The sequence below is a fragment of the Solanum lycopersicum genome, chromosome 1 (genome assembly GCF_036512215.1).
Source record: "Solanum lycopersicum chromosome 1, SLM_r2.1".
In the NCBI taxonomy this organism is placed as follows: Eukaryota; Viridiplantae; Streptophyta; class Magnoliopsida; order Solanales; family Solanaceae; genus Solanum; species Solanum lycopersicum.
In genome coordinates, this window is record NC_090800.1 from 88,748,717 (window position 1) to 88,759,445 (window position 10,729).

At 34.5% G+C, this 10,729-nt stretch overlaps 2 protein-coding genes and 1 non-coding gene across 16 annotated transcripts; all 3 read right to left on the minus strand.

The window, feature by feature from the left end:
- Nucleotides 1–38: 38 nt before the first annotated feature.
- LOC101258309 (uncharacterized) lies at nucleotides 39–4,105 on the minus strand. 2 transcript variants are annotated; one of them, XR_011211817.1, is made up of 8 exons: nucleotides 3,273–4,105; nucleotides 2,734–2,877; nucleotides 2,151–2,223; nucleotides 1,934–2,039; nucleotides 1,757–1,853; nucleotides 899–1,050; nucleotides 663–758; nucleotides 39–569 (listed from the first exon to the last, which is right to left on the minus strand). XR_011211817.1 is itself a non-coding variant. In XM_004230460.5 (7 exons), exons 1-7 carry the CDS (start codon nucleotides 3,972–3,974, stop codon nucleotides 411–413), a joined length of 1,377 nt encoding a protein of 458 aa, XP_004230508.1. In that variant the 5' UTR covers nucleotides 3,975–4,100; the 3' UTR covers nucleotides 39–410. The 2 variants fall into 2 exon arrangements, 1 of the variants encoding a protein (XP_004230508.1); XM_004230460.5 differs by lacking the exon at nucleotides 899–1,050 and having other exon boundaries at nucleotides 3,273–4,100.
- A 1,438-nt stretch (nucleotides 4,106–5,543) lies between these two features.
- On the minus strand, nucleotides 5,544–9,390 carry LOC101258601 (probable plastid-lipid-associated protein 4, chloroplastic). 13 transcript variants are annotated; one of them, XM_069289396.1, is made up of 8 exons: nucleotides 8,991–9,323; nucleotides 8,782–8,912; nucleotides 8,516–8,660; nucleotides 8,318–8,431; nucleotides 7,130–7,228; nucleotides 6,294–6,368; nucleotides 5,985–6,052; nucleotides 5,544–5,915 (listed from the first exon to the last, which is right to left on the minus strand). In XM_069289396.1, exons 3-8 carry the CDS (start codon nucleotides 8,612–8,614, stop codon nucleotides 5,843–5,845), a joined length of 528 nt encoding a protein of 175 aa, XP_069145497.1. In that variant the 5' UTR covers nucleotides 8,615–8,660; nucleotides 8,782–8,912; nucleotides 8,991–9,323; the 3' UTR covers nucleotides 5,544–5,842. The 13 variants fall into 13 exon arrangements, 11 of the variants coding, with proteins under 11 accessions (XP_069145497.1, XP_069145499.1, XP_025883566.1 ...); XR_003243953.2 differs by lacking the exons at nucleotides 8,516–8,660; nucleotides 8,782–8,912 and adding an exon at nucleotides 6,890–7,015 and having other exon boundaries at nucleotides 5,544–5,906; nucleotides 7,130–7,244; nucleotides 8,991–9,390; XR_003243952.2 differs by lacking the exons at nucleotides 8,516–8,660; nucleotides 8,782–8,912 and adding an exon at nucleotides 6,890–7,015 and having other exon boundaries at nucleotides 7,130–7,244; nucleotides 8,991–9,389.
- Nucleotides 9,391–9,810: 420 nt separating this feature from the next.
- On the minus strand, nucleotides 9,811–9,882 carry TRNAE-UUC (transfer RNA glutamic acid (anticodon UUC)). The gene has a single exon. It is a non-coding gene; the product is annotated as a tRNA-Glu (tRNA).
- Between the last annotated feature and the right edge of the window lie 847 nt (nucleotides 9,883–10,729).

The window sequence follows — 10,729 nt, forward strand, 5'->3', positions numbered from 1 at the left end:
AAATAGGGACAGAATTATTATGTTTATGAACCAAGAGCTTATAATGTAAAAATCTTGCTGATATAACAGAATTATTATCACAAATATGTAGTACTATTTTACAACAATATTCACTTCAAAATAGAACCCCAATAATACTCCATATCCAAAACCCTGTGCTCTTTATTGTTTTTTCTGTGACTCCTTTACAATTTACATCTTTGCAATGTTATATACAGAACCTTGCTGCTAACCTACCACCAGTTTCGGACCCTCTTCGTTCTTCCTCAGTATTACCAGCTCCTTGTTAAGGCAACAGCTCCATCGTTGTTGAAGTGTGTACCCTAGAGCTGATTATTGCAACGTCCGTGTATCCATCGTCTTGATCTCATACACTCTTAAACTAAATCAGTCCTTATGTTATGATAAAACTATTGTACAAGACTGATGCCTAGGGAAGAACTGTCATCATCTCGAATTAAGTCCTCAACTGGGTTCTCCTTGGCCCACACAGCTGCATCCACATAACCTTGTTCAAAGAGCTTATCAAGAATATCATCTTCTGCAGGCTCGAGTGCCCAATTGAGAAGCTGCATATAATGGCCGAAAAAAAGAGGAGATACAACTTGTTATTGGTCTATCATTAGAAAAATCTGGCAATTTACTGAAGGATGTTCAAGTACCTGGCGGGGAGTGGCCCTGCTATCGGGGTTGCAGTCAGGACTTATCCCAATTCCTTGCAATCCCAAACGACTGGCTGGAAATGCACAAATGCGCACCTGGATACAACCAATCAGTTATCAACTAACCCAAGGAATCATATGAACAGAAATCAATATCCTGACAACTCACCGATGTTTCTACTGTAGAACTAGCAACTAAAAAAACTTAAATTGTTAGCACCCAAGGTTTGTTGTACCTTCCTGATTGAAATGGGCCATGCCTAAACCTTGGAGGTATAGTTACTTGGTACATGTGCCTGTATGAGGTAGCAACTAGCAAGTACCAGTGGAATAGTTGATGTGCGCAAAAGTTGGCCCAATACCACCATTACAAAAAGAAATCACGATACTGGAAAATGTCACAGGGAGGAAAAGCAACAGGATGAAACAGGGAAAATACAGTATCGGCACAGACAGTGAAAGGAAAAAACAAGAAGGAAATGAAGTTCATGCAGAAGACTAAAGACAAGTAGGTTACATATCAAACATGCAGAGAAAATCTTAAGAATTATTGTAATCAACAACCAAGGAGATTTGCAAATTTGCTGCTAATAGTTTTAGGCTACATTAGAAGAGCATGAGGACAGGGAAAATGCATTCTGATTTCAGGTAACTTATTAAACATGAAAGACTACTAATTTGAAGTAGATCATAATGTGTATATTAGCAACTCCGAACTAATTCCAGAGCCGCACACAAGGCCTCAGTTGACAGCTAATTATCAGATGACTTGATGGGTTGAGTTGAGTCAATACATAAATTCATGGATCATATGAGTATCTCTGTTGGATTGAGTAAGTGTTACTCTCTACAATATAGAGTGAAGTCAGGTTAACAGACAAGGGTTTTCGGAGCCCCCCTTCCCCTCTTTTTTTTTAAGAACTTCTCGTCAAAGTTTGGAGGCAGCATTTTTCTTAGAATTGCAAATCAGTGACCATAAAATGCTTTTCCTCTTCAAATTATTTCAAAGCACAGGACATACAATAGCAAATTCAACCTACAACTAGCATCCACAAATGACAGCAGACTATTTGACTAATTTCTTAACAAATTACCGTCTGAGCAGCAGATGTCGGCGGCATAAACAGTGTCAGCCCCCCATCAATACACAATCTATTCCTGAAAAACGTGGCTGGTCTCGGAGCAAGATATCTGTGATTCATGATACTTTGAAGGTTTAGATTAAAGCTTGAGCTAAAAGAGAAACTAATAAAGCCAGAAGGAAAGTGTACCCTGGGATAAACGAAGAAGTAAAGACAGCATTGATAAGATCTTCCTTTGAATCAAACTGATCAACCAACAAGCCTCTGGGCCTCCAAAGTATCTGTGTTACAGCAACTGGGATGAAATGATTACATTATTTTCAACTCAGAGAAAGTGAGAAACCATATTATATTTCGGAAGAGCTTCAAATATCAGCTAGGATGAACAAAGTTCATCTACACTTACCACGAACTCTTCCATTGCATCTAATATGAGCATCATCTGGAAGAAATTTCTCTAGAACTTCTCTAAGAACAGCCTGGTACAGAATGACATTTTAGATGCTTTAACATTTAAATACCAAAAAAGCTAAATATTAGTCTTCAATAACAATACTCTAGAAAATCTCAATGACACAAATAAAGCATTTACCCACATTAGGTATTTCAGTGAGAAAGAAAATCTGCAATCTGTCTCCTTATAAGAGATTGCAATTTTAAGTGGACAAATCAAGTCATGATTAAAATGCTACACACTTGTCACTTCTAAGTTTTTTACTCTTATATACCCAATTCATGCACCTTGATTGAGCCAAACACATTAAAAAGTTTCAATTGATCTATTCTATTTTTACAAAAAACTATTATTTATAGCTGCATTGCTTGTGGGAATACACTTGGTATGTTGTCGTTGTTGTACTATGATTTGTAGATTAAATCTGTTTCATAGAATTTGACTGAGATCAATCCTATCAATTGTAAACATAATTATGAATGGATATGATTTTTATAGCTTGCACAATTAAGAAATTATGTTATGACAAACTTACCCCAAGGCGAAATGCTGTCCCTTTGAGCCGACAATCTTGAGCTAATATTTTCGTAGCATCTAGAGCCTCTTGCATACTGGCACCAGAAGCAACCACTACACAGACAATTGCACCAGCAGACGAACCAGCTAGTGGTGTTGTCTCCTGGGAAAGAAGAAACACGTCGGACTGTGAAAAGACATCTTTGTAATCCTTTGTAACTAAAAAAAGAACATTCAACCAAGACCCTCTCACCAGTAGGTAAGTGGTTTAATTGATCTTTACACAAAGTGGGACTTTTCGTCGTTACATAATGATGGATTAACGCATTATTTTTAAACTAACTACACAATATAATAGGTTATAACCTTCCAAACTAGTTGTAATCCTCTCACACGATAAGCTTATTAGCAAATCAAGATGCTTGAATAATCAGGGAAAAAGCTCAATAAAACTACAGAATGTCGGTCCGTAGCAACTTTAAGTTCTCAAGGAAGCAGATGAACCAAGTTAAAATAAAGGGCATAGTAGTCTCAAAGTAAATGAAGAGTATGGCAAACCTTGATATAGCCCTTCTCAATGAGAAGCTTAGCAACCCCAAGATGATAGGGAAACAAAAGCCCAGCAGCAGAGAAGCTAAACCCAGGGCTAGTCACCGTTTTCAAGCTCTTCTCAGCTTCCACATCCTTCTCCGTCTGCTCCCACACAACCTCCGGCTGAACAGGGTCCTCAACCACCGACGCTATCCCTTCCTTCCTCCTTTTCAAAAAGTAAGACTCACTCTCTTCATCATCCTTGAACATAGTCACACCAGCCGGCTCCTCATTCGACCCATTAACTAAACTACTTCCACGCCTCAAAACTCGTGAAGCAATCCCAAGGAAAAGCTCGCCGGTCGCCACCGCAAACGACTTCTTCTCATCCCCCACTGGCGGAGTAGGCAACGGCGGTTCTCTGATGGTGGGTGGTTGTTTTGCATTGGAGTTCGGAGGGGGTGGGTTAGGTTTAGCGGAGAAATTGAGGGTACGAAGTGGAAAAACGAGATGGGGATTAGATTTAGGGTTTATAGGAGGGCGAAAAGGACGAGGGTTTGAGAGGAAAAGGGAAGATAGTGAAGCAGCCATTGATTTGTTAGGTTGAGAAGAAGAAGATGATGATTTTTGATGGGTAATATGTTTCATATGTATTTGTATTTCTTTCGTCCATACGTATATGCTCGTGATTTTGCCTTTGCTCTGTAAAATTGTTAGCTTTTGGAACATGAACTATTTGGATTTTGTTCTTTGCTCCATTGTTGAGTTTGGAGACGATGATTTGTTGAGTTTCAACCAAAGATTCTTTTTCTCGTCTTCTTTAACAATTACCGCTACTATTACAAATCTCCCAAGTTATCATGCTTTTTCATTTTTAAAGTTTAAATATAAATTTATTAATTAATATTTTATTATATATTTTTTATCGTATTAATATATAAAAATTGCAATATATAATATATTTTGTATAATTTTTTTATTTAAAATATCAATAATGTAATCTAATTTTAAAAATTAATTAAATTATTTTTTTAAAAAAAATAACATAACAAATAGAGTACCTAATAATATAGAGTAATAATGATGATATTTTTATTTATTTTTATGATGGATATGTGCATTTCTACTAATTTGGATGTATTTAGACCATATTATTACTCTAAGGAGTACTTGAAATCAATATAATGTCAACATACTCACTTGATAATTAGTGGTTTTTGAGCATTTTAATATTTGTCTATTGTTAAAAGTGTCATAATTTTGTCATAGGCTTAATATATATAATTAGAGGAATATCATTAGAGGAATGAGTGTTTTGATGAAATCTATTGAAAATACATCATTTAGTTTTACTTAAACATTTTCAATAGATTTCATCTAAAAAAGGATTAACATATTCTCTTCATATTGAATTCTTAAGTAAAATTATTTTTTCATGAAATATGGGTAAATTAGTATTTTATCTAATCCATTTATTATTCAACCCCATTTTTACCCATATCAAATATGGACGGGTTGAATAATTACTCATTTTCAACTTGCCCACATTTGATTGAATCCGCCCATTTGTCTCCTCCGTATTGAAATTTTATTTTTTATTCCTCCATTATACCTTGTAGCATATGTAACTTTTAAGACCATTATTTTTTATTTATCACCCCATTATCTTCTTATGCATTGCTAGATAGAATTCTTGTGGTATAAACAGTGGTGGTCTTCATTTGATTTATACACACATAACACACACGAAAAAATAAGAGTGAAAGAGTTAATAAAAATAAAGAGAGTTCTTATTAGTTGGAAGGAAATGTTCTTTTTATGGAACTTTGAACTCAACTCTTGTCCAGAGTTGTTGAATTATATTTTGTGATTAGGATGTTGCATACCGGAGGAAACAAATCAAAGAAGACTATTGTTGAACCGGTGAAAACATTTGTTGTAGTGGGCTTGAATCTCCATAAAGAAAGTGACATATCTGCGTCTCAGCCTAAAGAAATTTATTTCTTTATTTTTATTTTTAATTGTTATCTTGTATTTTTTGTTATCTTGTAAGATTTTCACTAACAATAATTCCATCGGAAATAACAAAAGTTTGTATCTTGAGTTTGAAGAATTGAATTTCTCAGCTTGAATTGGTCAACATACAAATTAATCATTCTTTCTCGGATGTATGTTCTATAATAGTCGAATCCTTTTGATCACATTTAAAACAATTTGAAATTATGTCTTGACATATAGTCCTTGCTACAACCTTAGTAGATTATTTCTCAGAGTTCTAAAGTTATCCATAAGCTGAACTTGAAAACCAATTGACTTAGTTATTATTATGTATCATAAGAGATGTAGTTCCTTGATCAAACTACAAGCAACGAGTTTATTTGCTATTACAATGGTCAATCATAGCACCACAGTAAAATGTGAAGCAAGTTGGACTATGTTGTTTAGCTTTACCATGAAGCATATCTTCATTGTTGTTGATCGGAAATCTGATCAAGCTTGTACGCGTCATGAGAACTAGTTCCAACACTGATGTCCAACTGAAATGGTTAAGACCGATGCTTGAGAGTTGAGACAATAACTATCCACATGAGCCATGCTTAAAGAGGGACTCTATATGATGGATCCACCATTCTTAGAATAAACAGGTTTCCTTGGTTGCCCCTTGATATCCTGTAACAAATGATGTTGCATGAAAAAGGTATGTGACACAATTGAAAACAGTTGGTTATTTTCCTTTACCTTAGTTCTTCATCCAGGTATGTGATTTCAAGTTCACCACGACCACTTCCTCGGTTCTTTATAGGTATCTACGAGCCAGAAGAAAGATTGATCCAAGATAAGTTAACAAGCAAAGCTTTACAAATTTTATTACGTAATTTCTTGTCAATTTTCTTGAAGCAAGCAATAGACAAAGAGATAGGTAAAGAGAGTAGCAATGTGTCGCCTGTTGATACTTGATAACAACGTAAGAGGAAACATCTTGTTGTTTAATAAATACAATAGAATGCAGGCTGATTAAATTTCCTTGCCAAAATGAAGGTTACTTACCAGACTTGCTATCTTGAAAGAGTCAAATTTTACAGCAACTCTCCGTGCATTAAGAGGAACTAAATTGGCAGTTGCCTGCAGATATGTTAGAAAACTGACTTCAACTTTATTGCAAAAATCAAAAGGAAATATTTTCTTTTATAGTAACTGGCAGTGGATGACCCTTTCTTAAACATATATCGAGTTTTTCTCTTGGAATCCAGGACAATGAGAATCTCATCATGATAATTATAGAGTTTTATCTATTTTCAAAGGCGCAAAAGACAGCCTATTCTATCTGTCCCAACTGAAATAAAGCATCACTTTTGTGCATTACCGTTTTCACAGCAAACTTCCATAAAAGGAAGCAGCTCCAGCAGCTTATTAACTAAATCACATAATAATACTGAGATAAAAAACAATCTTTTTCTTTTTCTGTGTGGTTTATTTTATGGAAATATTTCATGACATAAAGAATGTGTGTGTGTGTGAGCAGAATTTGTTTACAATAGTTTTGAAAACTACCTTATTTGAAATTCGAAGGCTGCATCTACTCATGAAGGTGACAAAACTAAAGAGGTATCCAATATAAATCACAGACCAGAAAATCAAGTTACCAGATGGACGTGCGTGTGTATGAAGCACCCTGAGGTACAGCACAAGTACTCCTGCTAAAAGATTTAGTCCTTGAATTGCAAATAAATCTAACTTGACTAGATTTCTGAGCCTTAATAATACAATAGCTGGAGAAACAGGTAAATTTTTACAAGTTACAGATTAAATAGGACAATATTTCACAGAAAAAGAAAGAAAGACTGGAGATCCTTTGATGTTTCTCTATGAGTTCAAAAAGGGACCTGATTGAAAAATGGCCATGTTTCTATATTTTGAGCCCTCAATGTATCTGCATTGATAGCCTGGTAAATTTTTCCATTGGCTCTCAAGAATTTGGGCCTCTGCGACAATAATAAACTAACAAGAACCTTGTCACAACAGTTAGAAATGAAGCACATTAAAAGGCACTAGCAATGAAGAATCTAATCAAACACACAGTTTGTAGCCAATTTTTCCATTGGCTCTCAAGAATTTGGGCCTCTGCGACAATAATAAACTAACAAGAACCTTGTCACAACAGTTAGAAATGAAGCATATTAAAAGGCACTAGCTCAATGAAGTATCTAATCAAACACACGGTTTGGAGGATCATTGAATTCGTTGCACTAGTCTAATATTGCAATCACATGTTCATGAAACACAAACTACACCAAAATAGTTACAGTCTATAATTATATACTTGTTACAGAACTTTGTTCCCTTTCTAAGAAGAAATCTTCACAAGAATCTTCAATGAAACTTTTTATGTTTTGAAAACCTCTTATAATTCTAAAGGGACACAAATTTTCAAATAGTTGTGTCTCTTCTCTTTTATTAATTAATAAATTAAATATATAATAACTACATATTATTTCTCTAGTAATATGGATCAGGGTTGACCCACATGGTGACCCGATTCAATTTCCTTCACTCTACCTAAGTTGCTGCCTTCTTTTTTTCCCCTTTTAGAAGTTTGTTGTCATATGTCATTTTAGAATGCATCTTAGCATATTGTTGATGTTTCGAATTGAGAAAACAAATTGAAACTTGTGATCTAAAACCAACATTCACAAAACAGAAGGAAAAGAGAAAAGGAATCAATCATCTAACACTCTCAAAAGAATAAGGAAAAAATATTAAAGGCAGACTCTGAGACATCACTGCAAATAGAAAGCATAACTTATTTATGCTTGATATTTGAAGCATGGAAGCGATTATGGAGTTAAATTATGACAAAAGAACAAAGGGTGAAGTGATTAACTACTTATGTATTTTTCCTTTCTATGTACACCCTAGACTTTTACTTTTACTACTTATATGATTCTAAAACCAACAGTCTTCGTAATTGAATTAATCTGTTCCCTAGAGATAAGAACAGATGATAAATGAGCAGGAGCATCTTTAGCTTCTGGAAATGTGCATAAGAAAGATAAATTCAAACCAGACCAGACCTTGGTTTGTAGAATTGATTGAGATGTAGTATACAAAAGCTCCCACTTTCCATTCAGTAAGCTTGACTTCAGGGGCTCCTTCACTTTATTAGCTGCCTCAAGTTTGCTTGCAATCTGCATACACATTAGGCTAGTAATGCACCATGCAGCAAAATAGGAGCCAAAGCCCAAAAGGGCTTCTCTCAAACTTAACCTTACCTGGCAAGTAAACACTCCAACTTTAAACTTAATCTTACCTGGCAAGTAAACACTCCAACATTGAGTATGCATATCTAGACACCCCCAACTCATCTCCATTATGTTGGTTGAACACTCCTACTTACAAAAATGATAATCTCGACACCTTCAAAATTTATATTTTACGTCACCAGACACCATGAGGACAAATCAGAATGTTTAGTTGTCAGTTGAGACCAAATTAAGGTGTCTAGGCGTGCACTCTCAAAATTAAATTGTTTTCTCACCAGCTGGAACCAAGTTTATGTCTTCAAAACAGCATATCTCCCTCGTAAAAACTCGAAATTGATCAAACTCGGCGACGTTGATATATATGCCCTTATTGTTATGCAATCTACGCCCAACGGCCAATTAAGTCCTAAATAACAATCATAAACTACAATACCCACAAATAATTCAAAACAAAAGAATATATTAAACAAGGAGCATGACCCACCTGATCAACAAGCTTTTGATCTTCAGGAGTGGCCTCAGCACCGCGATCAAGTGGGGCTATGGCTTCGAGAAGCTCCTGCTTAAGGCTCTCAATGTCTTCACTTTTGGTAAACAAAAACGGAAATAAGGAAACCCTTGCCCTCAATTTCAAAGATTCCGGTACATAATTGACGGCCGTAAAATGATGGAAAAATGATCTCCTTCTTGAACAAGAAAGTAGTAGTTTCGGATTTGCTGGGAAAGAAGAATTAATAAAGGGGGAGATTGGGTGAAGTTTAACCGGAGAAGATGAAGACATACAAAGAGTAGCCATTGTTGGTTAAAATTTTGAAATAGTATTAGTTCAATTTTGGTACACACAGTTTTGTCCTGGCGTGGATAAACATATTTTCACACGTCTTCCTTAGCTTCCCGCCACATTTTAATAAATATCTCATATGCTTAATTATTAGAGTCGGTTCCGTTATTCGGTATTTACTTTAAAAAAAATATGGTATAATAAGTCAAACTAATTCAAGTTCAGTTTGATTTTTTAACGATTTATTTTAATTCAATATTTTTAATAAAAATTTGATTCTTCGATGCATTAAAGTTTTGAAACTTTTACTAAACATTGAATCGAATAATCAAACTTTTGAAAAAATAACAATAATATCAGACTTAAAAAGTATTTATGCCTACCCCTAAAAATAATACATTTCACTCTTTTTTTTTTATTGTTTTAAACAAAAAAAAAACATGTATTTTCAGAAACATTTATATTCCCAATTCCTAAGAACTTAATAGAATTGTTTAATAAGAAGAAAAATTTTTTAAAAAAACTCCGTTACCGGGAATCGAACCCGGGTCTCCTGGGTGAAAGCCAGATATCCTAACCGCTGGACGATGACGGATGCTTGTTGAGAAAATTGCAATCTTTAAATAATTAATAGTCTTATCCTGAGGCATCTCTTTATTTTGGCCATGTGAAATCAAGTTAATGTAACTTCTTCTTCTTCTTTTTAAATGTTTCCTTGAAGGGGTTATTTAAAAAAAAATGGAAAATGAGGGAGGGGATTACCACGGAGCAATTTGAACTCTCAAAGGTAAGGTGAAAGTTTAGGTAGTCAACCAATAAGGTAAATTTAACTTGAAGTTACTTTATTTGTTTTATCCGATTGTTTAATGCTTTATTTTTATATTATCAAATAAGGCTTGTTTTGGAAATTTTGAGTTAAGTTTGTAGGAAATAAGTATGTTTCTTATTTTTTTAGTATGTGAGTAAAAAATATTATTCTACAACAGTTATACATAATTTAGACATATATTATGTGAGGTGGGAGTGAAGGCAGAAGTATGGGTGTGTTGGATAGTGGTGAGCATACAATTTGTTTTTCAAGGTTTAGCTTGTCCAATTGGCGGTGATCTTGTGATGTCTTTTTTCTGTGCAAGATACAACGATGAATTTCTTTTAGTTATCGTTCTAAATAAATGAGATTAACCCTTAAATTAATCGATTGATTCAAAGTACGAAAGGATTGATTGAAGTTTGAAATCAATTAAGGACTAATGCCAAGCAAGTAGCTGTTGCAAGATTGAACGTCTAGTATCTATTTCACGACACTCCCAAACTCTTATAAAGGTCGGTGGAAGAAAGTTCTTCTCATATTTCTTACCGCTCGTTATCATAACAATTGTTCACTCTTTCGACTTCTTCTATTTTAAAAAGTCACTTGTAAAACTAGTTAATTTTTACTTCTA